Consider the following 26482-nt stretch of genomic DNA (forward strand, 5'->3'; position numbering starts at 1 on the left):
GCCACCCCCCCTGCGTGTGCGGAGGGAGGGGAGGGAGGCAGAGAAAAGCTTCGTGCCTCGGTCATAAAGGGCTGGGAGAGAAAAGCGAGCGAGCTACTTAACTCGAGCGGCGAGGAGGACGACCTGGGGGGCTTCGGCTCGCACTCTGCAGCTCCGGCTTTTATTGCAAACCTTGCAAAGTGATTACAGTAAAATCGGAGAGGAGGAGGAGGAAAAGGAGGAGGAGGAGGAGGAGGAAAATCCCATCCTATCTGCCGAGATGAATCTTTAAACAGCAGCGCACGCTGTCCCGTGAACTGCGAGTGCCTCGCAACTGGGAGAGGAGCCGCCGCCAGGGCTCCGGCCACCGCTTGCACCGGCTCCGGGACCGCAAGTTACCAGCCGCGGGAGGCTTTTCTCGCCGCTCGCCCGCGTTCCCGGTGGCCGCCCGGGGGAGTGTGCGGGGGGGCGGGCGGGAGGGGGGCTGGGGTGCGGAGAAGATGAGGAAGATGCGGACTCTCCTGGGCTGCGTGCGCTGCTGCTGCTGCTGCTTCTTGCTGCTCCTGCCTCCTCCGCTCTGGCTCAGCCTGGCCGCGGCCAAGCAGCTGCTGAGGTACCGGCTGGCCGAGGAGGGACCAGCCGACATCCGCATCGGCAACGTGGCCTCGGACCTGGGCATCGTGACGGGCTCGGGCGAGGTGACGTTCAGCCTGGAGTCGGGCTCCGACTACCTGAAGATCGACAACATGACCGGGGAGCTGAGCACCACGGAGCGGCGCATCGACCGCGAGAAGCTGCCGCAGTGCCAGATGATCTTCGACGAGAACGAGTGCTTCCTGGACTTCGAGGTCTCGGTGATCGGCCCCTCGCAGAGCTGGGTGGACCTCTTCGAGGGCCGGGTCATCATCCTGGACATCAACGACAACACGCCCACCTTCCCGTCGCCCGTGCTCACCCTCACGGTGGAGGAGAACCGGCCCGTGGGGACGCTCTACCTGCTGCCCACCGCCACCGACCGCGACTTCGGCCGCAACGGCATCGAGCGCTACGAGCTGCTGCAGGAGCCCGGCGGGGACGCGGGCAGGCGCGGCGGCGGCGGCGGCGGCGGCGGGGGGGCGGGCGCGGGCGCGGGCTCGGCCGCGGCGCCCGCCGACGGCGCCCTCTACCCCGGCGGCAGCAAGCGGAGGCAGGAGGCGGACGCCGCCGCGCGCAGCAGCGTCTTCGAGCTGCAGGTGGCCGACACGGTGGACGGCGAGAAGCAGCCGCAGCTGATCGTCAAGGGCGCGCTGGACCGCGAGCAGCGGGACTCCTACGAGCTGAGCCTGCGGGTGCGGGACGGCGGCGAGCCGGCGCGCTCGTCCCAGGCCATCCTGCGGGTGCTCATCACCGACGTGAATGACAACAGCCCGCGCTTCGAGAAGAGCGTGTATGAGGCAGACCTGGCCGAGAACAGCAGCCCCGGGACGCCCATCCTGCAGCTGCGGGCCGCTGACCTGGACGTGGGGGTGAACGGGCAGATCGAGTACGTCTTCGGGGCGGCCACCGAGTCGGTGCGGCGCCTGCTGCGGCTGGACGAGACCTCGGGCTGGCTTAGCGTGCTGCACCGCATCGACCGCGAGGAGGTCAACCAGCTCCGCTTTACCGTCATGGCCCGCGACCGCGGCCAGCCGCCCAAGACCGACAAGGCCACCGTGGTGCTGAACATCCGGGACGAGAACGACAACGTGCCCACCATTGACATCCGCAAGATTGGGCGCATCCCGCTGCGGGACGGCGTGGCCAGCGTGGCCGAGGACGTGCTGGTGGACACACCGGTGGCACTGGTGCAGGTGTCCGACCGCGACCAGGGCGAGAACGGTGTGGTGACCTGCACTGTGGTGGGGGACGTGCCCTTCCAGCTCAAGCCGGCCAGCGAGGGTGAGGGCGAGCCGCAGAACAAGCGCAAGTACTTCCTTCACACCTCTGCGCCGCTCGACTATGAGGCCGTCCGCGACTACCATGTGGTGATCGTGGCCGTGGACTCGGGCAGCCCCAGCCTGTCAAGCAACAACTCGCTGCTCGTGCGTGTTGGCGACACCAACGACAACCCGCCTGTGTTCGGTCAGGCTGTGCTGGAGGTCTCCTTCCCGGAGAACAATGTGCCAGGTGAGCGTGTGGCCACAGTGGTGGCCACCGATGCTGACAGCGGCAAGAACGCTGAGATCGCCTACTCTCTGGAGCCATCGCCGCTGTCATCTGAGGCACTTGGCGGCCTCTTCAGCATCGACCCCGACTCTGGGGACGTACTGGTGCAGGCCGTGCTGGACCGTGAGCAGCGTGACACCTATGAGTTTCAGGTGACGGCCCGCGACAAGGGTGTGCCGGCGCTGCAGGGCTCCACCACTGTGGTGGTGCGCGTGGCAGACCGCAATGACAATGAGCCGCGCTTCATGCAAGATGTCTTCACCTTCTATGTGAAGGAGAACCTGCAGCCCAACAGCCCTGTGGGCATGGTGACTGTCATGGATGCTGACAAGGGCCGCAACGCTGAGCTCAGCCTGTCCATCCAGGCTGGTGAGCAGGACGGTGCAGCCGGCATCTTCTCCATTGAGAATGACACGGGTACCATCTACTCTACCGTGTCCTTCGACCGGGAGCAGCAAACCAGCTACACCTTCAGGGTGAAGGCGGTGGATGGTGGAGAACCACCCCGCTCAGCCACTGCCACTGTGTCCCTCTTCGTCATGGATGAGAATGACAATGCGCCCACTGTCACCTTCCCCAGCAACAGCTCCTACACCGTGCTGCCACCCTCCAGCAACCTGCGCACTGTGGTGGCCACTGTGGTGGCCACTGACACTGATGCTGGCCTCAACGCTGACCTCAACTACAGCATTGTAGGTGGCAACCCCTTCAGGCTCTTTGAGATAGACCCAGCCAGCGGTGTTGTGTCACTTGTGGGCAAGCTGGAGCCCAAGCACTATGGTCTCCACCGTCTCGTGGTTCAGGTGAATGACAGCGGTCAGCCACCCCAGGCCACCACCGCCTTGCTTCATGTCTTTGTTAATGAAAGCCTCTCCAATGCCACCGTAGTGGAGAGCCAGGTGGCCCGCAGCCTGCACACGCCCCTAGCCCAGGACATTGCTGGTGACCCCAGCTATGAGCTGAGCAAGCAGCGCCTTAGCATAGTCATCGGTGTCGTGGCTGGCATCATGACTGTCATCCTGCTCATCCTGGTGGTGGTCATGGCCCGCTACTGCCGCTCCAAGGGCAAGCATGGCTACGAGGCTGGCAAGAAGGACCACGAGGACTTCTTCACCCCACAGCAGCATGACAAGGCCAAGAAGCCCAAGAAGGACAAGAAGGGAAAGAAAGGCAAGCAGCCTCTCTATAGTAGCATTGTCACCGTTGAGGCCTCCAAGCCCAATGGGCAGCGCTACGACAGTGTCAACGAGAAGCTCTCTGACAGCCCCAGCATGGGCCGCTACCGCTCAGTCAATGGTGGGCCAGGCAGCCCCGACCTGGCCCGGCATTACAAATCCAGCTCGCCGCTGCCTACCGTCCAGCTGCACCCGCAGTCCCCCACCGCTGGGAAAAAGCACCAGGCTGTGCAGGAACTGCCCCCGGCCAACACTTTTGTGGGGGCAGGAGACAACATCTCCATCGGATCGGACCACTGCTCCGAGTACAGCTGTCAGGCCAGTGGCAAGTACAGCAAGCAGGTAAGAGAGCTGGGGGCATCCCCTGACTACCTCACCTCTCTATGCACTCTTCCCCCTCACGCACGCACATGCACACACAGAACCATCCCACCAGGGCAGCAAGGAGGCTGAGACACCTGCCGTATCACCCTCACAGACCCAGAACCAAGCACAGGAAGGGAGCTAGAGACACCCCTGCCACTGTCTTGGCCTGTGCAGCCAGCACTCACTGCCTGCAACTAGCCAGGGTGAGCATAGCAAACAGATCTGGAAAGCAAGGTCCTTATCTTCTCTCACCCCCCAAACAGCCAGCCAGCTCACTGACAGCGAAGGAAATGAGCAGGTAAAGGACTCAGGTACTCAGGTAAAGCACAGCCACACTACTGCTCAGAGGCAGCCCACAGCAAAGTAGGTTAGAGTGCCAAGAGAGGCCTTCTCTGACCCCATTACTCCCATCCCCTCCAGCTAGGAGCCATGACATGTATCAAGCAGGGAAAGAAAACCAGAGATCCCCTTATCAGCCCCCAGCACACATTCCACACATATCTAAGCAGCACCCTGCCAGCCAGCCAGCTAGGAGCACTACAGGCAGACAAGTCAGCTGGAGCCAGTCGGCTCTCTGTTACACCCTTTTCATGCACTCCCTCCATCAAGGCTAAGCTAGCCAGCCAGCATCAAATCCAGCAGTCTCTACAACAACCATCACTACATGCACACACAGCCAAGCTGCCAGGGTCCCTCTGAAAGAAACAGTGGGCAGAAGGAGTTAGCAAGGATTCACTGCTGCCAGGGAATTGCTGACAGGGACAGGGAACTGTTTCCACCTACTGAGCCAGCAGCATCCCACTGAGGGAGGGATGCACCCAGGCATCTGGACCTAATCAGGAAGGAAGCTGCACTCTGACATTATTCTCACTTGCTAAAGCTGTGTGTGTGTGTGTGCGCGTGCACATGTGTGTGAATTTGAAGCCATTGTGTTGTCAGCAGTTTTAATTGCCAGGCTAGTCATTAAGGTGTCTGTGTAATGTATTTGCCTGTTTGTGATCTAATTTACACTAATGTGACTCCATTGCTATTAGGAAAATTGTTTTTGATACCTGTAAGTCTGGGTGAATTCAGAATTAGCCTCTACTGTGACATGTGACATGTTTTTCACTGTTTTGAAGGATATTAAAGGAAATCCATTACCTGGGAGAAGGACCCAGTTCTGCCCCCTTTATTCATGCTAAGTAGTACTTGACTTTATCTGGAGTCCTACTGATTTTAGTGGAACCTCCTACAGGCTGAGAGATTTCTCAATGGAAGGGGTTCAAAAGAATGATTCTGTCCTCAGCCACACTGATCAGATCTGTCACTGTAGTGAGTGGAGTTCTGCTAGTGTAAGAACCAGTGTGAGGGACACAGCAATGCAATCCCTGAAATAAAATTGGGTAAAATGGTGGAGAATCACTTTATGTTCAGTTCAGTATATGTTTAGTTTCAAACTTAGATAACGCTGCTTGCCTTATCTGTTCAGGGATTGCATGCTAAAAGTTGGTTCTGTTACTGGGGGAGCCACATAGAAAATCATTCTGAAAGTTTTCTCAACTACAATGCACATTTTGAGAGATGCTACAGATACATGAATGCTGATTCATGCAAATATGTTGCCAAGCCTGAGACATGGAAATCCTGTGTAGTTTGACAAAAAATGCCTGCTTCTCTACTTATTAATATGCAAATATGGTGAAATATTCCATTTTTTATTCTTTGAAACATCTGTTAGTCTGCTAAAATTGACATTTATAATATATAGCCGATACTTGCATTCTGCTTGTGAATACTAAAAATATTGTAAGCAGAAGTCAACTTCATGAGCCATTCATTATTTTAGCTGAGCCACAAAAATGTGTGATTGATGTAATATTTGCTGGTATTATTTGTGTGTGTTGTTTTGCGAGTCATACAGATGTTTTATAGAACATTTGACACAGGAGTTTCCCACTGAAATGTTTCACTAGCTCCCTCTTGGAGAGAACATTATAATGTTAATTTCACAACTACTGTCTGTATAAAATATAATTCACTATAAAGGTTTTGAGGCTTCCATTTACTGTGGTTTATTGAAGACACAGCAGATAACCCTTTTTTACTGATCACTATGCCAGCATAGAAAGAACTTAAGCTAATTGGCTACTAAATCTTTCTTGTTGGATAAATTCATCTAACATAAATTAAAAACTGACAAGAGTATCATTTATTGTGGGGGAAAAATGAGTTGCATATTAAAAGTAGAAATTGGTAGAACATTAGTACATACAAATGACTACTTGTTCTGATGAGTACCCCCTTTGAGGTTATTGTACAAAAATATATTATCTTACTTCTTATTTACATTATATTACCAGGAATTTTTTTGACATACAATGTATCCTCGGAGAAGAAAATTACTTATTATAATTTTTCATGCAACAATCATACTGAAAGAAATACATCTTGAATTACTCCATTGTTTATCTAATTTGATACAAAGACAGTTTCTCGGTTAATGTCTGTCAGTTCTGCAAGTTAGTAGTTTGATTTGTTATGAAGTTTATTATGCTTGAGTAGTATATAGCAGATTTTTAAATGTCTTGTCATAAGTGTTATTTTAAAATACACTGAAAAGTTGACGTTACTTAATATATCAGTTTAATATCTTTGTTAACATGGCAATTAAACTTTCTTCCTCCAAAATAAATCAAAGCGTCAAAACCTAGCAAATGCAAAGGCCCCTTAAAGCATTCATATAGTTTAAGGAGTGTGGTCATTCTTACTGTTTTCACAGACACAGCAGGACTAATGTTAAATTATAGCTTTTGGCAAACTACTTCTATTGCATACATCCTCTGAGTACCAGCTAAGTTAGTACTTCGTGACATTTATGTATTTTTTGTGTATGTTTCCACATAGTAGAGAACATACTAGGACACGGTTTATAAAAAGAATAGGTCAACTTTTCATGTTTCAAACATTACCATTTGGGCATTGATTGATTTCCAAAATAATCCTTACTTTTGAAATCTTAAATCAGGAAATATTGTTGTTCAGCATTTTATTTAGAAGGGAAGACAAAACATTTATAAATAAACTATTATCAAATTACGTTGACTGTATCATAACTGTACATGCAGATCATACAAGTCGGATATTAGTATGTACATTTCAGGAAGTGATTAGCTAAAAGTTGTCCATCTTCCTTTTATCACTAATAATTATTTTTGTTCTGTTGAAACATAATATGGTGTGTAAAGTTTTAAAGACAAATAAATAGGCAATTAAGGAACTTCGTGTCCTGAGGAACTGTAGATGAGGGTGATATCTATTAGCCATTAATGTAATTAGAATTCGTAATAGATACATCATCAAATCCACAGTATTGTTGTCAGGATATAAGGTATCTCTTTACAAAACTGTTTGCTGTGCCTAGGAGAGTACATGGGCAAGGTCTTTCATTCTGATTTGTGGCAATACATTTTTCTTTAACATATTTCATATTTGGGTGTGCATGTGCGTGTGTGTGTATGTGTGCATGTGCAAGCATGTGTGTATGTAAGTTTAATACCATATACATCATTCTGGACTGCAATTTTTTAGCATACTACAATGGAAAACCATATAAACAGCAAAATATCTTGGCATACTTATTAAAAATAGAAATGTACATTTCGTTGTTTGATAGCTGACTTCTGTTTAATTTAGATCACTAAGAACTTTCACATTTAACCTTTACTTTACAGCAAGGTTCTCTATAATTTTTTCCTGAATTCCTTTGCAGGAGCTCATTTTAAAAGCTATTCTTGTCTTATTAACATGATATTATGTCTGAAACAGTATATTCTTTTAGGCTTCCCCTTTGAAGTCCATTCTAATTCACCGAAGCACTTAAACCTGTGATTAACTTTTCTTGAGTTTCCTAGAACTTAACCACTTGCTTATAGTGAAGAACATGAAGAAAGTGCTTTGTAGAACAGGGATGGACTTAAGTAAGTGCTCGTCTGGATCATGGCCTTATTACCAGAAATTTTAAGTTGCTGAAGGCTGCTATGAGGTGCCAAAGGCTATTAATATCAGCACAGACAGTAGTAGTTAAGGAAGCTCAGTGCATCACAAGTGCTTCTTATGCTTCCTTAACCATAATCATAAAACATAACTCATAACTTTTAATTATCAGTATTGGTTTATAAATTTATGAAGTTATACTCCATTTTTTCTTTACAGTTGAGTGTGATAGAAGCTTATGTGTGAGCAGAATTTTCAGTGAAACTTTTAGGAACAAATGAAAAATGTTTAGATTAGCATTCTTTGGAGAACAGGCCCTTTAGGAAGTGAGGGGTTTGGTAGATTTTTATTTTGTTTTGCTTGGGGTTTTGGGGTCCATTATTGTCCATTGGCTTTCTTTTAACTGCCAGAAAATGAACAGTCATAGATAGGATATTTAAAATGTTCTAGATGTGTTTGCCAAAGATATTACCAGTGTGATTAGAAGAAGCTATGCAGAAATTTGTGAATGGCATTATGTCTTTGCTTGAGGTACATTGTGCCTATCAGTTCTGTAATCCTTTAGAATTATCCTTATGCTTTTGCTAGTTAGAAAATGCAGTGTTTAGTAAAGAAAGCTGTTATTACACACAGATGTAGTGACAAATCTACCCAGTTCATAGCACTTATCTTTGAACAAATTAATTTTAAAAAATTCATTTAGTGGGTTATTCAGCTAATCTATTTTTGTAGCTGTTATGTATTAAACAGTCTCTGACTGTAAAAGCACTCTGAAGGGTGCGTTAGTACACATGTGAGTTGTAGCAGTAAAATAAAAGGGTCTGTTTTCCTGTAGCTATCCACATGTAACTTCCAGGTGTTAATAGAAGCCCATACATTATGGGGATAATTAGTCTTAAATGAACAGTATAACCAACACAAAAATCATCATCTTTCTGGTGATAATAATGTATAAATAACTATTTAAAAAATAATTCATAGGAAAACCCAGGGCAATGTTGGTCATGCCTTCTGTCTAGACTAATTTTATAGGGTGTTCACAAATGTTCACCGCACCTGGTCAATAACCATGTGGCTTGATTTAAGCCTTGTAATTGTAGACCAGAAGAAGCACGCATAGGCCTTCATCAGTGCTAGGAGCTGTGCAAGAAACATGGTATAAGTAATTCAGGGTGGGGGTCGGAACGGGCAGGAACAAGGTGAGCCAGTGGGTCTGCAGGAGGTTTTAGCAGGTACAGGAGGGTTTGGCAGGATCAGGGAGGCTGGTGAGATTCTGGGGGAAGAAGGAGGCTGGTGGATCCATGTCAGGTGGGGTGCATCCAGAGATGGGAGGGTTGGGAGACTAATAGCGTGGTCAGGCTGGCAGGGGTAAGACGAGCGCAGCCCTGGGGCTGGGGCAAGAAGCTGGGTTTTCTCAGAACTGGGACTGTTCTCTAAATGCATGCCAATGTTTGCTGGATCATGTTAACTCATTCTTTATCTAAGTTAGGTCATCTACTCAGTTGACCTAATTTAGATTGGGCCCTACTTTTATGGCCTGATGAAACCCATTGAACAAACGGGTATTTAGATTGACCTAACCTCTAGTTAGGTTAATCAGAATGTAATGTTCAGATGTACCTATAGGGTCTAGTCAGACAAAAATAAAATCTTTAGCGTTAGTTCAATGTGAAAAGAGATATGAAACATTATGGTTGAGTTATAAACCTCTCATTTGGATATTTCATTAAAAATAATATTTGTGCAGTTTGTCAAACTATGTCCAAAAGTACACTTTAAGATTACATTTTTTAAATTGTATGATGTTAAGTATTCCACAGCTAGTTTTAAAAATGGCCCATATCTGATGTTTAGCAAGAAATGCTTCTTGAAAAGAGGGACTAATTAAACATATAAAAGGTATATTCTTGAGGCTTTTATTACTTTTTCTTAACAAAAGTGTTCCATTGTTAAATGAAGTCTTTGGGCATTGACAGACATGAAACACACCCCCAGCACCTTGCTGGAAGAGGAAGCATGTTAGTTTGACCCAGCTTCCTAACATCTGTAGAGATTGGGTGCTTCAGCGGGGCTCTTTGGCACTTTTATCTAAAGCTGATTCACTCAGCTATTAGATAAAAGTGCCAAAAAGACATCAGGTGAGCTGGGCCAAATTAACACCACTTCTGGGCATGCACTGCGCTTGGTGTGGGGGTGTAAGGAGATAAAAGTAAAGTACTGTTTTTTTTCATGTCTGTAAGGTTCCCCTTCAGTGAAGCCGTCTTGTACTATATGCAAATGGCTATCTTGCCACTGCATCATCTCTCAGTCCCGTGAGATGTATAGTCCCTAAAGGGATAGGATCTGAATAGAGTAGGAGTGCAATGCCTTGAATCTGTAAGGAATTCCTATTATCATGTGCAAGAGGGGGAGAGAAAATGTCTTAGGAACAGTAGGCTGTGATTTGCCAACTTTGACAGCTTTCTGACTTTTTATGTAAGGATATTAGTCTAGAATATTAACATACCAGTTTGATCTTTGCTGTTCATTTTTTGCATTACATAAACCACATATACAAACAGTCTCAAAACTTTTTTTTCTTTTTCTTCCTGAGCATCTTGAAATGTTACATACACCTAAAATACTTGAGTCAATGAAATAAACATTTGTTAAATACTAAAAATGCAAAATGATTGGTATGGAGAACCTTCATTCTTTTACTACTATCTAATTGCCTACCTATCTATCATGCTGCTTTTCTGCGCACTCTGGTATCTTGTATCTGGCATTGGCATAATCACTGGTTTCTCTGTTTCTGTTACATATTAATTGCTGTCCTGAAATCAGAGGCAGATTTTCCCTGTAAACATCTCTGTGGAAAGTTTTAGAATGCTTGTACAGTTAACATTTTATTGCATTGCTCTCAAATATAAAACCTGACTGTGCTAAGGTTTTGCAGTAAAACATAATAGCTCATCATCAAACTTCAGAGTTCAGATCTTTCTGGTGTTGTGCTTGTTAGCTAATTAACTAGACCCTTTACAAGCACTCTAAATTATTTATTACAATTGTTTAACGTTTTCTTTTTATATAGTACCTTAAACATGACATTTTATTTTCTCTTCTTTGTGTGTACATTTACAGTACGTTTTTGTTAAGTACATTTGAGAAATATTCTTAACAAATATTTTGGAACTATTAAAGCTGTAAAATGTTGTTTTTTTTCATTCTCCAGCTGAGTAAAATAAGTTATGTATAATTTATGCTGCAAGCTTCTCCATAATATTTTTTACTGTTTCACATATTAGCAAAGGAATGTATATTATTTTATTCAATCTAGGTCTGGCAGCTGATGCTCAGTATCTTTTGGCTTGCTTTCTCTTTAGATGAGAGAGAAAAAAATCCATTATCCCTAATTTTTCCCATCTTGGACCATTGCTTTAAATGTTACATTCTATGAAGATTTGAAATAATGTAATTAAGGTCAATCTTAATTATCACTTGTATTAATGAATGAATCTCTAAAAAGGGAGAAAGTATTCCTATTATTATATTAAATTGCATTACTGATATGTCTTTGTTGAACTGAAAGATTTTAAGAACAAAAGTTTAACATAACCATTGAGAGGCAGCTTCATGTTTATTGACTGCACAGTTTACTTAAAATTGACTTGCAAAAGTTAATGACATAGTCCAAATAACCTTGCTCTTATGAGCTGAATATCTAAATAAGAAGAGAATTTAGTGTTACACTCCATGTATTACCTTTATTTTTCTTCACTCCGATTAATTCCATAATATCCATTTTCATCCAGTTTTGCTAGCTCTTACCTGATGTGATGCCTGGTGTATCAGATACATATTATGCTAGTATGTCATATACCTCCACAGAACAGGGCCAAAAGAGGCTCAAGTGAACCTTGTTTTTTACTGAATTGAATACCTTTTCAAAGTTTTCAAATTTAATTAAAAACAAATGAAAGAGTACACAAGTCTAAGGCCTGTACTGTGCTGGGAGACATGTCAAGTTATCAAAGTATTACCTTCTGATCTTAAAAATCTAATAACACCTTTGAAAAAAAAGCCCACTTGCAGCCTAGAAAAAACTCTGGATTACCTACCCACCCATATATAAACAGGGCAGCTCCAAGAGCTAAGAGTTTCAGAAGTAGCTGTTACCTCTCTGTGGTGAATGATGGCATGTTACATTGGAGTGAATGTCAACTGGCGGGGATGGTTATAAGAATGAGATAAAGTTTCTTGTAATGTTCTGGAGTGGTTTTTTCAGCCCAAGGTGAAAAACAGCAAACAGCATATAAAAAATGAGTACAGAAATGTGGTACTTCCTTTTGCAAGTCACTTGAAAGTAATCCAAAACCAGATTCATTATCAAAATAGCAGTTTAGCAGGGTACATACACGCATGCCTAACTTTAAGTGTTTGAGTAGTTCCAAGTACCTAACTGAATCTAGGACCAAGTGATTCTCACTCACCCAGTAAAGAAGGTTGATGAAATTCAACTATTTTACTTGAGAGCAGTAATTTTTTTAAAGATGGAGATATAACTTAATTTGACATGTAAAATGGTATGGGCCATATTTATTCTACTTAGTAGGCATGTAAGTGGACATAGGTGCTGAAGAATGATCCTGTCCCACTTGCTTGATTTCCTGAAAATCAATTAATTTATCTACTTTGAAATGCAATGTCATCTTACCCTTAAGACATACCCTTAAGGCCAGAAAGAGTGATTCAGAAGACCCACTTACCTTTAATTTTTATAAATAGTTTTTTGGAGATTCGAACAAAGTAGAATAAGATCATTCTTTGATTCCTAACTGCACTCACACACCTAATAGGGAGACCAGAACTTGGCTCAATGTGTTGAAATAAAGTGAACAAGTATATTTCAATAATTTTTCTAAGGGAAAAGCTAAATAAAACAAAACAAGATCTTGGACCATGTGAAATCTTATATATTCCTAAGGGTGGCTGTAGAAATTTATTTGAACAGAAACCCATTTTTTGGGTCAAATGTAGAATAGAACATTTTAGAAAATGATGTGATTTCTTTTTTATTATTTACATCCATTTTCCCCTGACTGGCAATCAAGATGTTTTACTGTCATTAGTGTGTACAGATGATGTTGTGATTTAACCTTCAAAATACAGTTTGATTATACTCACAAGGGATTGCATATATTATATATAACAAAAAAAATCCAGACAAACAACTTTCTCTCTCTCTCTCTCTCTCTCTCTCCATATATTTTAACTCTCTCGTTCACACACTAAAAATTTTGTTTTGTTCCCACAGTGGCACATTATGCCACTGGCCTACCAGAACCTGCATGACTGAGACATACCTTATAGACTAACCTGAAATTAGTTGGTGTGATACATCTCTACCCCACCTTCAACACACCTATTTCTAGAGCCAACAGCACACAAGGGAGCAACATCACCTTAAAAAAAGAAATGCCTCAGAACATTGCCAGTTACATTATTAATTTTCAAGAACCCAGAATGTATTGTTTAAAGTAATAGCAGTCAGTGTGCTAGAGGTGATATCTTTTATTACCTTTTATTAGACCAACTAGAGAAGCTTATTGGTTCTTTCTATTAAGATTTTGTTAAATATTTTATCTTGAAAATCAAATAAATGAATGAAACCATAAGTGTGCATATCCTTATGGTATACATTCCTTTCATCCAGAATAATTTCAAAGTAGTTTTCTACTATCTATCTCTATTCTTATCACTATCTCTGTCACAGAGATTTGTTGATGTGTGTTTGTTTGTGCATGCCTCAACAAATACTTCTGAGCTAGGAGTTATCCATATTGTATCAATAATATAAATTCAGTTTTTTTTAAAATCAGACACAGAGCTATTAACTTGCTGGAAAATCACCCAGAAAATCTATGGAGGACTTAGTAATAGAACTCATAAGTACTGGTTCCCTATTCTTTAGTCTGATCTGTAGCCATGCTAAAAGAGATTGTTTTTTCCTGGTCAGATCTGATCTGTTCCCTTTATGCTATCTTTCACAGACCACCTAGACATAGTGTGTGCCCCAACCCACATCCCGGCCATATAATCCAGCCTGTGGATAATTTCTTGCTCTGCAGTTGTGAGGCCTCTGAGAAATTTGGCACAGAACTTCATTCACTGTGTTACCAGAAGCTCCAATTCAGGATAGAATCCTTATTTAGATCAGCATTTAATTAACGGTTAATTCTAACCATGTGAACATGTGTAAGTCCTTTTCTGAATCAGTGTCCGAGTGCTGGAAGTCATCTTGAGTAATTTATGAGACATGACATGATACATTAGTAAAGTAGTTGTTACATTTTAAAAAGTAGAGAAAAAAAATACATGTAGGTAGCCCTGAATCTTAAATTTAGTTGTTTAGGTTCTCTTGAAAATGATTATGGGTATTTGGGCTCGGACCCTACTGGCACAATTTGCAATGATATTTATCATGAAACAGTGTTTAACATGAAACCAAACAAATAGATTTCCGATAGACTTAAGGCAGATAAATTATTTTAAATTGGTGACAAATTACTATTAATTTTCACAAATTTAGGCACCAGCAATATAGCCTAGTTGATTTTCCATCAGTCAACAGAGTAACTGGGATTGATTCTGCTTGCATATAATTTGGTTAAAGTTAAGAACATTTCCTCTAAAGGCAGTATTTGCACTGGTTTTATATAAGTGTAAGATTAAAATGAGCCATGCTGATTATATGCCCACAACTATTTGGAATCTGTCTATACAGTGAATGGTTCTTAAGCTGTTTTAAGATGTATATCAGTGGTTCTCAAGCTTTTCAGTCAGGGACCCCTCCACAACTTTTTTGAATGTGGAGGCAACCCCTTTTAAAGACTGCTGTTGTACTCAATTTACCTCAGTGGTTCTCAACCAAGTGTTGCCTCTTTAAGTTAAACTGCCCCTCACATCTCCTGCACTGCAGGACCAGGAAGGCTTGAGACATGCATGTGCTCCTCCTGCAATTAGGATTCTCTGATAAGCCTAAAATGGATAATAGAATTTCCTCATGCTGCAGCCCTTCCTGGACTGACTCTGCACAGCACCTCCTGCAAAGAGAGGCAAACTGGACAGCTGGAAGTGTCCCATGCACCCCCGTTTCTGCCACGAGTGGTAGTGGAGGGTAAGGACTGGAAAGATCTATGGCACAAGTCAGCTTTTCTTCCTCCTTTAGGGTTACCAGAGAACCCCATTGCAGTAGGAGTGTGTACTGTGTGTGTACTGCAGTCCTTGCAGGTAGACCACTTTTAACCAGGCCACTTGTATCACAGCACCCATGAGGGGTCTTGTGGCACCCCAGTGGAGAACCATGGGTGTATGTATGTGTTAAGCATCAGATCTTGGTTTGTTTACAAGTAATCACATTGACTTCACAGTTACTTTTGTGAATTAACATTGATTAACATAATTTGGCCCTATATTGAATGCAAAATATATATTCATTGTTCTAATGACATTCCTAGAGTGATTTTACTTTGATGAATGTTTCAGGAGACTATAATTACATTCTTAAGCATATTGTTGCTCAGATTAATGGGTAGTGCATGGCTGCATGTACTCATATATCTTTGTTTAATCTACTAGGTGGTCCACTGGGCATATTTGTTCATGCAAGCATGTGATAATCTCTAGAGTGTATAGTAATGAAACAGGTTTGACCTTAAATGCATGTCTACTTTTGCAATTAAAAATTTGCCACCCATCTGAGGTCATGCATGTTGTCTGACCAAGTTTGGCCATTTGCCTAGTCAAATCAATTTAACATAATACATTTGAAACTCCATTTCTATATGTAAAATTGAACCCAGAGCAAATCTTGCCAGGACCTAAATCTTCAAAAATTAAGATTAGAGACAAAAATGGAAACAGCTAATGATGCAATAGCAGGTGCTAATACAATAGGAATTGTATTATGCTGTTCTTTTTCAGTATTTCTACTGTGATAGTGTAAGTTAGTATTTTATTATTTTCCCCTTCCAATTTGAAAGTTTGTTGGTTTCAATATATCTGACTTTCCAGGGTGTTACTCCAGTGGTATGCTTGTATACCACTACTTTAAACAAAATTACACCAACATAAAATTTGAATAATGAAGTAGTGAATCAGGCTCCTTATCTCCATCCACATTTACAAAATGAGTTGTAATGACGTGGTTATATGTGTGTGTCCTTCTTGAAAGGAAAAAAAAGGATATATATCATTTTATTTTATTCGGGAGAGGGGACGGGGACTCTTATACTTTATGCAGATATAATTATGTTAGAGTTGCCATACAAGTTTATATAAGGACCATAATTGATTCCTTTGAAAGAAAAGTATTTATTTCATTTTCAAGTAATCTGAACCGTCTTTCAGTAGGAATAATTACACTGGAAACTTAAAGACATCGTTTTAACTAGAGGTCACTAAAAGCTCAGCCAGTAAACCTCAGCCCTGATCATGGGTGGTGACTGTCTTACAGATTTAGAACATTCATTCAGAGGGCTGCTTTGAATATATACTGCAGTTTAATTATGCTGCCTATCTTGTCTGTCACCTTTACTCACATTAAGTAATACTTCACAATGAAGTTGTTTCATTGAAATAAAGAGGACTATTAATGGAGCAGATACTGATTAATGTAAGGATGGCCAAATCAGATCCTAAAGTAAGTAGTACTCATTTTCTTGGTGTCTTGATGCTATTAGCAGTTTATTATGACAGGGATTAGGATATACACTTTACATTTTAATCATAATATATGTTTTCAAAGTAGAAATTGCACCTGGAATATATAAAAATATGTACATACTAGAAAAATAAAGTAGATGCCTACAGCCTGGAAACAAAACACCCTTACACAATCTTAAACTACCTTTTAAATATTATACAATTGTGAGCAGACATCCAGTGTAAACCTTTAGACCAATTTGGTGTAGAGTTACTTTTGCGGAAAAGAATGGTAAAAAGGCATTGGTGTAAGGTAGATGTCATATGTAGTGTAGTGTGAGTGTCATATGCCCAGTTATTCTGAGGTATGAAAAAAGCTACTTTATGTTCCACTGCCACTTAATGGAATATAAGAACATAAAAAATGCCATACTGAATCAGATCACAGGTCCATCTAGTCCAGTATCTTGCCTCTCATAGTGGCAGAGTGGATGCTAAAAAAAAGAGCTTTTAAGCTGGACATGTCCAGAATGATCTATTTCTTCATACCTTCCCCTACACTGCTACAGCTGCCCACATTCAGAGGTCTAGCAAGTCCTAATTGTGACGGAGTCATCTTGCATGAATTTTTCCAGTCTTCTTTTGAACTAGGTTAAATTAGTCTCCACAACACTTTGTGGCAGTGAGTTCCACAAATTAATTATATGCAGAGTGAAGAATAATTGTTTTCTTTTTATTTTGAACTATTAGTGATTTTTTTCATTTTATATCCCCTAGTTCTAGTATTGTGACAATTACTCTGTCATATCAACCACAATCATCTTTTTTTCTAACCTGAACATCCTAACCTATGTAATCTCTCCTCATACAGAAGCTTATCTATACAGTTTAGCTTTCTCTGTGGCTTTTCTAGTGGAGAGACACTATTATAATGTTTCTTGTCACAGTTATCTCAGGATAACCGGTCATCTGTCCATACTAGATCATAGCATATTTTACATCTGTATAGACATGTAAAAGCGATGTAAATTACCGATGTGTTAATGTATCATTTGCCTAGGCCACTATATAATACTTAATAATATATTCACCTATATTAGCAGAATATGAATTGACTTACCATATGAAGTTTAATAGAGGCAGGCAGTCTGAAAATAAGGTATATCAAAAGGAGACCCAGACTTCACCGTTCTGTGCCTTTTCTGGCATCTGTGATCTGGAGAGTCATTTCTTACTAAAATCATGAATCAAATTCTTGTTGACTGCAGTGGGTTCAGGTTTGATCAACTCAGGTTTATTCATCACTAATACTTTACGTTAATACTTTATGTTATATTCGTGTTACTTCTTTGACATTGCCCCAGTAAAGCTAGAGTTAGACGATGATATCAGGTCTCAACTGTATAATTTTTTCAGTTGTCTGCAGTTGTATAATGTTGTAAAAGATGTTTTTTATATGTCTTTGTGATGTATGTTTGTCCTTTGCTATATTGAATTTAGAAACAGAAAACTTGGAGAAAATAATATTTAGTCTACAAATAAAGAAACCTATAAACATGATTAACTGAGTTTGCAAAACCATACTACTCTATTACTTTCTGCCTCTATAGACCTTCAAAGTCTTTGGCCACACCGTTTTACCTCTCCTCTTTTGCACAATGATGTATATTCAGAATTAATTAAATATGCTTAAGAAGTCTTCTCTTCTTTTCAATTTTTCTTTTGTAAAGAGGAAAAATAAGCAACAGTAAGAAATCCCTTACATGTAAAACAGATAGAACAGATTTACTTTTTCTCCTTCAGAGTATTGCAAAATAGTTTTGAGTAGCATGGTATCCAAAGGCAGGGGGTTTGCTATATTCCATTTGCCATGCACAATTTGCTGAACGAGCTGATAATTCATCCTGAATATTCTCACAGTGAATTTCAGTGTACTTTTGTAGAAGTCTTGAGTGCTGAATTTAAAGTGTTCTTTACTAGTTCCTCATTAAGTATATAAAGTGACTGAACTCAAATTAAACGGTAACCTTCCTAGAGAATTAATGTTACAGAAATATAAAAGGACAGAAATATAAAAGGACTGGCTAAAGCTCCCCTCTATCAAATGTTTCTAAAAGGCTTTATGTATTTATAAGACTTCATGATCTACTATTGATGCAAATTACTAAGGATAAAAGAAAATCCATCTGTTATCAAAGAAAAAAAATAAACGAAATAAGTCCAAGGATTTAAAAGACTTAGCATTAAGAACTAGGAATTCATACTTTGTGATGGGTTTATAGTAATTGACAGTAGAAAAGACTTCTTTTTAGGACTGATTTTTTTTTAATGAAAGGAAAATGACTGCTATAAAATCTTCTCATGTAACATATCGTATTTCATTTCATTATTTTATGTTCTTCACTAGAATAGATCATTTAAAATATGACATATCAATTCATGTAGCGTTGGGCATTATTAGTTGTGTTATTATTGCCCTTACATCTAATCAAATAGTTTGTAGTTAAATAATAGTACTTCATCAAGGGACACTGGTTTTCAATCTGCTAGGATTCAGATTACTGGCATGAAAACAGATCTGAGACAAGTGTCTTCAGTCTGCTGCTAATTGTGCACTGATATTAGCATTGCCCCCAGGCAGTTCTTTCTTGCTGTCAGGATATATGATTTTTTTCTGAAAGTTAATATTAAAATTAGGAGACATATTATAGTGCACCTACAGCACTTAACCTTTCCTTTTTTAAAATTTGAAATATGTATTTTTTTGGAAATATTTCATGTAGTTTCTGTAGGAATAATCACAGGGAAAATATATATTTGTATGTAAGTAGTATGTATACACAAATACATACATATAGTTATATATGTACATTTAAATGTCTAAAACTATATGCAGCAGCATGTGCACATTTAAATAATTAAAATTACTAGTAATAAAACATAAAATAGCCATTCAAAGTGTTGTAGCAAAATATGACTATTATGCATGGTTATGTCCAAGATTTTTGGGGGAGATGAAGAGGGTAACCAAAAAATGAACTGAAAAGAGTCATAAAGCTATGCCCTATGTTAGCTTATAAAATCACCTGTTCGTTACTTAATCCCTCTTTCTCCCTTCCCTTTCTTCTCTCCTTTTTGTTTTATTTTAGATTATATTATTGTCTTTTATGTCAAAATGATTTATAAAATTTTTAATTTGGGAATCTCAGAGCGCCTCATGTAAGTGGGTTTGTGTAGGTCTTAGCATGAAGGGTAACAAAAGCATAAGACTCATCTGAACATTTGAAAATGTGCATGTTTAAATGTTAATAATAACATTAACAGAAACAATAATAATAATGATATTAAGAGGATATTCTATAAACATATGAGAATATATTATATAAAGATAATATAAAGATATTTTTCTAAGTTGGAAGTAATGGTGATGGTGACCATAGTACCCTGGAATCCTAGTCATGGAGTAAGACTTCAATGTACTGGGCATTGTACAAACACAAAACATGTTACATCGTTGAATGTCAGGGAAGGTTTTAAAGAAAAGAAGGAATTTAGATAGAATAGTAATAGTGGGGCCACCACTATTTAGCACTATGAAAGGATGTTATGATCCATGTAATATTGTTCTTGCAAAGTGATTCCAACAATTTGAAATCTATTTTTCACCTTACTAGTTATGCGAATAGCTAGCTCTTCACTTTTTCACTAAAGCAAATGGGAATTGTTCACTGTCACAAATAATAAATAAGAAGAGTACCCAATCTGCACAGCATGGAAGTGATAAAAACACATGCTTATGAGTGCCTGAGATTTCACAGCTATTAATTTTGAACTTTTTGATTGCAGTTCTGTTTTACAAGAAAAGAAGCTGTTAGGGCAGCAGTACATGGTGACAGTGAGAGATTATGACAACATACATTTATCATTATAAGTCTGATAAATTCAGTCTAAAAAGTGGTCATGTCCCTAAAACCAAATTGATAAAATAAATGTCCCTTTCTACTTATTTTACACATTTTATATAATAATAATTGTTAAAAATTGTACAACAGTAACACAGCAAAGGACAGTTTATTCTTGAGAGGAATCCTAAGATGTTTTACCCTAATCAATGTTAATGGTACATATGGGGCCTTTAAGAATAACAGAGGTTACTGTTATGTTACTGCATATACAATATACTGGTTTATTCACATTCCCAGAAGCGTCTCTTTACTCTTCTTAGACATCATAAAGCATTTTGGGAAGGAAAAAAGATGGAGCTAAGGGGACTCTTCAAGCTAGAAAAAGAAGTGTTAAATAGCTCCTGTAAAAGATAGTTTGGGATCTATAAACTATGAATTATAAGCATCTGTCCACAAAGCAGAATTCCCAAATACAGCTGTATAATTAATTCGGTGGCTTATTTAATTTTATGTCCTGTGACATGAACTATTTATTGCATGACATAGAGTGTGAGTTCAACAATCCCATTTTTAGCTTTATGGACACCATTACGAACATACCATTAAATAGAAATCATTCCTGAAAGTTTCCTAATACTAGGACACAACAAAGTAACAGGAATCAGAATTCTGAATCTACCAGAGTTTTTTTATTTTCATACCAGACCTGATTCCACAGCCTTTACACAGCAAAAAAAATTCTTTAACTTAAATGGATAATTAACCTTAATTAATTCAGTGGGCCTGAGCCAGCAGATGTTTTCAAGGGTAGGATGGGGAAAATAAGACCCGGTTAAAAACAATAGTAGGAAAGAAATAATTAATGGTAGGAGTAGTTTATTTTACCCTGAAACCTGCCAACTTGTATTTATTAATTTTCAGTACCTCAGGTGTATCCAATGCCTACTTCAAAAGATTTTTTTTTGGTGATTTCTTAGTTGGTCTAATAAAGGGTATCATCTCTGAACCAAGAGTTTTAGAGTTTAGTATCACTTCAAAATAATGTATTTTTCAGGATGTCCAGATCATCACAAAACTCAAACTAATTCAATTTGGAGTTCGAGAGTCCCAATGCCTTCAGACAAAACAGTATTCTAGATGCCTCTGTTTTGATAACATATACAGGGAGGGCTTTATATAATTTATATAACCCCCTACAGTCTAATCCAGAAATAAATAGGAGGTAAGACCAGACTTTGAAGCACTGCTGACACATGTTCCTAGTAACATGCTTCACTTGCTTGGCTCTATATCAGTACTGATTTCTGAAGGGTTTGAGGTACAATCCTATTTTGAGTGCATTGCAGTATTGTCACCTTGCATTAAAAAAAAAACAACCCAATGCAAAAAGGAAGTCCAAGTTGTACTAATCAATTTTTTTGTTCCAAATACTTTTTTCTATGGGAGAAAATTGCAGATATTTATTGTCTCTCCCACAAGAAGAGTGTAGCATTTAAGCAAGATTTTTTTTTTTATAGAAAAGGAGAGAAGTTAGAGAGACAACTTAATTTTTTTTCCCCAAGAATTTTGCTTGAAGCTTAGAAAGAAGTGCTTTTTTAATCACTCTAGCATTGAAGTTTCTGGCTGTGTCTTTTATTAAATAATTGAAAAGTATATTTTGGGGGAAACTTTGTCAAGAAAAGAGTGATTTTTCTTTACCTTTATTTTCCTTTTCATCAAAAGCAATACACACTAAAGACACTGGGGGACATATATAGGAAAGCTGCACCTTTTTGTGCTTTCATGATTGCTTGAATTTTTTCCTAAGCTTATATTTGGAAAGATTTTGAAAGGATTCTTACATGAAGCATAGACTAGCAAACTAGTATGAAGGAACAGAGAGAGAGTGAAATATAAAGAAAACTTAACATGGAAAAAACTATATCCAAAGATTTTTTTTCTCATTTTCTGTTGCTTTATTTAAACACAAAGATTCCAATGGAATAAATCCATCTGGTGAGCCATAAAATAATCATTGTATGCTGGCTTTGTGAAAAAGTGTTTTAAGATCCAAATACGTTGAATCTTTTATACAGTTTTATATTCGGTTTTTGTTCTTTTTTTCTTCCCCTGAGGCAGATATTTTTCTAGGGATGCAATAGTACCATATTTTATGTATAGGAAAATCTTGACCTCCTCTGGCATGTACCAAGGATTGTGGTATGGCATCCTATGGCATATACCAAGTTTTTATGTATACCTATTCTGGTTTATCATGGCCTGAGTCTTCGGCCTTTTATTCCCCTGTGGGATCCTGCACTTTAACTCCCATCTTCATTCTTCCTGCAAAACAAGTTTAGTTTTCTCACTCTCTCAGTGGGAGTCAGATGTCAGTGAGCACCAAGCAGCCAAGCGATAAGAAACTTTGAACATTGAACGTTTTTCAAGCTTCATTCTCTCTGCTGGATTGTAGTAAATGTTGAGGGCTCAGCAGTACTAGGCTGATTTTTTAACTTAAGGCTGGTTTGAAATATTAGGCATTTGAAACTCCATGAGTATATGGGAAAGGATAAGGAAGGAGTAGAGGTGAGCATGTACAGAATAAAATGCTTCAGTTGAAGAGAGCACCACTATAATATAGAGCATGTGATTGTGGATCATCATCAGGAGTGCAAATTAACAGCTTAACATGCTTCTGTATCTGACCAAACTTTTAAGAAGTGTGTGTCAGGGACAGTACTATTTTACAGTGGAGTAATTAACTACAATTAAATGCACATGTAGATGCTGACTGCAGATGTAAATTGTACCCGGTCAGCTCAGCCAGCAGGGGGCCAGACTCTCGCCTGCTGCCTAGCCACACAGCTCTGCACTTTCAACATCTTTGTGACCCAGCCAGCCCCAGCCAGCCAGACGCTGCCACCTGGAAACTAGGGATGATCCTCTGGGTTCTTGACATGTCCAGCCTGCTCCACTTAGCTCAAACTGGTGCTGTCCTGTGCACACATGTAGACCCTGCACCTAGGAGTAGTTTGCTTTGGTTCAAACTGCTCCGGAGTTTATTGCTTTTGGTTAATTGCATGTGTAGACTCATCTAGTGCAGGGAAAAAAGGAGGCAAGGTAGACTTGTGAATATTCCTTCTAAGGAATGGAATGTATCACTTCATGCTTTAATGACCAAAGCTATATTTAGAGTCATGGTTTCTGGCACAAGTTTAGAGAGATGGAGGGGCAGATCTAAAAGTAAGCTGTCTTTAGAAATTATGTTCCTTGAAAAAAACAGTATCTTTCCTTGACCTGAATAGTACTTAGGATATAAATAACCATATAAGGTTTGACAAAATTATTACTATTACCCTTACTATTATCATTACTGCTGCTATTGTATTACAGGATGCCAAGCTGAAGGTGAGGAAAGAATTTGGTGAACAAAAGATACATGGAGGAAGGAATAAAAGTATGGTGACCACCCCATTTTATAGTTTCATAACCACCTTTGGTACTGTTAAAATTAATTTATCTTGTTACATGATCATTTAACAAATCTTAATTTAAGTACTTAGTGTCTTTCTAACTCTATTTTCAATGGGAAAATGGGATCTTTGGTATTAGCTTTGTTGGAAGCAGACGTAGGCCAACAGTGAGTGTATTAGAAAAAAACTACCCTGATATTTTAAGAGGATTTGAAAGGGCTCCTTACAAAATTTCCCTAACATTTTTTTTTAATTCAAAGGACTAGTATTGATACGGTCCTCATGGTTAAAAATGAGATACATAAGTCAGACATAGATTTAAATAAAGGATCAGACTAGGTGTCTAATGAGCAGGTATCCTGGTTTTCAGTGATTATGTAAGTAGGTACTTCAGAAAATCCCATTCGTTCCCTATCAACAACTTGATGCTCATAAATACCTTTAACAACCTAGCCCTTAGAGTTTAATATTCTTCATACTCCACTCTGTATAATTAAAGGCTACCGATATTTATTTGCTTTAGCAAATAAAATAGGTACCAAGCCATTCTATCTATACCATTAGAGCCATAACTGGGCATCTCCCTGCCTGGGGTAGCCACAACTCACAGGGCAGCACCAGCTTCCACAGTGCTGATGACAGCAGCACTGTTTTTGCACTCCCATGCAAAGGCAGTGCTTGGGGTGACTGCCTTGGTCATGTTACTAATAATATCTGCTGATTACTGATAATATCTTCTGATTACTACAGCAGTTAAGTTGTTCCAGAATTTTTGTCTTATCAGGGTGGAAAATACCTGAAAAAAGTTTGTCATTTCTGTTGGTAGGTTGATTGGTTAGAAGATTAGTTACAAATATTTATCATTGGTTTATGGACTATTTGAATTTTCTATAGCAATTTGAAGTGAAAAAAATATTAAAGTTACTTATGAATGACTTTCAAAGTATTGTTCGTTACTTTATATTGAGTTATATTTTTTCCAAAATTTTCTTCAAACTCTTGTTTTAAAGTGGATGTGAGTAGTCTTCAAAACGGCATTTTGTATGTGGTTCTGTGCAATGAGCTAGTTTGGAAGAATGTAAGAGTTGTAATATATTTTGTCATATAAAGTTGTAAGAGTTGTAATATAAAGTTCAAGTTCTGAATTTTAATACTTACACAGTGTAGCTGATGAAAGTATGCATTGTTACTGTTGCTATAAGGTATATTGGTCATATAGGAGCTGGATGAGCTGGCCCTGAGGGCCCAGCCTGGCAATGTTGGAAGAGCCTTCCAGGTCTAGGCTTTAGTGGCAGAAGTGCTGCTGGAGGTGGAGGAAGCCCGTTGCCATGCCTGGTCCCCACCACTTAGGGGGCACCAGGCAGATCCACCATGGGGTCAGGAGTCTCACTGCTGTGGTAGGAATGCCCCACCTCGTTAATGCAACAAGATATAGGGTGATATGGGGCGAAATGCCAGAAGACAGGTTGTGTTTGGATTGTGAGGAGATCAGTTAGGACTTTTGCAAGTTATTATATGCTAAATTTAGTTTGCATAAACAATGGTAGAGGCTGAAAGAAAAGCTATTTCTAAGGTACTTGTTGTGCATTTTGAATGCTGTTGTTGCATGCGGTCAGGTTGGAAGGTGGAAGAGGAACACGATGAGTACTGTTGCTGGATTGCAAGCATGTGCCCTGCTGCTGCAGTTGCTCTTGGTTACATGCATTTTCCAGAAACCTGAGAGAAACTATGATATCGTTTGGGAACCGAATAGATGCAAATCCTTTACGGAGGTCTCTCCAGCTACCAGTTTTTGTTATTGCTCCTAAAAATGGTAGGTAGCTCTTAGCATAGGTATTTACTGTAAAAATTCAACAGTGATAAAAATGATAAGTGTTAAGTTGACATAAGCATAAAAATATAAGATTATCATCAAGGATTGAGCAAGTTTTGATTTCACGGTGTACCTAGAACTCTGATATTCAGTTTGTCTATCTTGTCCTAGGTTTGTCCTAATCATCAAGAATATTCAGAAAGGAAAATGCAGTTAATATTACATACATATCTTAAATAACACTAACAGCCTCTTGAGTTCTATATGTTAGAGCATCAGACACATAACTACGGGGATTGGAAAAAATATAAATTACATTTCTATTTAGCCTTGATTGTTTTACCTTTTGGGTCTCTGATATTTTTAAACAGACACAGACTCATCCCAGTGCAGGGCAGTACTATGTAATTTTGTTCCAAATTGTAATAGATTTATTTGTGGATATAGGCACTTTAAACAAATAGAGATTTTTTTATGATTGTGGTAACATCTATGTATGCTGATACAAATGTTTCAATTTTAAGCAACGGGTCTTTTTTTAAGTTTTATTTTAATTTTGTTTCTCTTTGGAAATGCAGAAAGGGGTACTGGTAGATTTTGTAAATGGAAAGCTTCATCAGGGAGAAAAGAGGAAACAATGATTAGAAAATGAAAATATTTACCAGTATCTGTGCTATCAAATGAAAGAAAAATTAGTGAAATTATTAAGATACCATACAGATGTACAAAGCAACAAAAACTGCCATAAAAAGATATACCCTACTTGTAAAGAAAGTAATATGGAGTAAAAAGCGATCTGTCTCATAAAAATGTACTGCCCATGACTGGCTCTGCTGTGTGATAGTACAATATAACCTTTGTTACGGTTCCAGCAGAGCTCTTTATATACTGTGACTTTCTAAGGACTGCTTCCTGTGTTGGTCTTTGTTCAACTTTAAATAAGTAATT

General features: G+C 39.7%; 1 protein-coding gene across 1 annotated transcript in view; it reads left to right on the forward strand.

Moving 5' to 3' along the window:
• The first annotated feature begins 488 nt into the window (after window positions 1–488).
• PCDH7 (protocadherin 7) overlaps window positions 489–26482 on the forward strand; it is a 424700-nt gene continuing 398706 nt past the window's right edge. Inside the window, exon 1 of the mRNA XM_090034499.1 lies at window positions 489–3680. Within this exon, the coding sequence (XP_089890625.1) occupies window positions 489–3680 (3192 nt within the window). The remainder of the gene's footprint in view (window positions 3681–26482) is intronic.

The sequence above is a fragment of the Crocodylus siamensis genome, chromosome 2, assembly GCF_052110815.1.
Source record: "Crocodylus siamensis isolate JL-2025a chromosome 2, ASM5211081v1, whole genome shotgun sequence".
NCBI lineage: Eukaryota > Metazoa > Chordata > Crocodylia > Crocodylidae > Crocodylus > Crocodylus siamensis.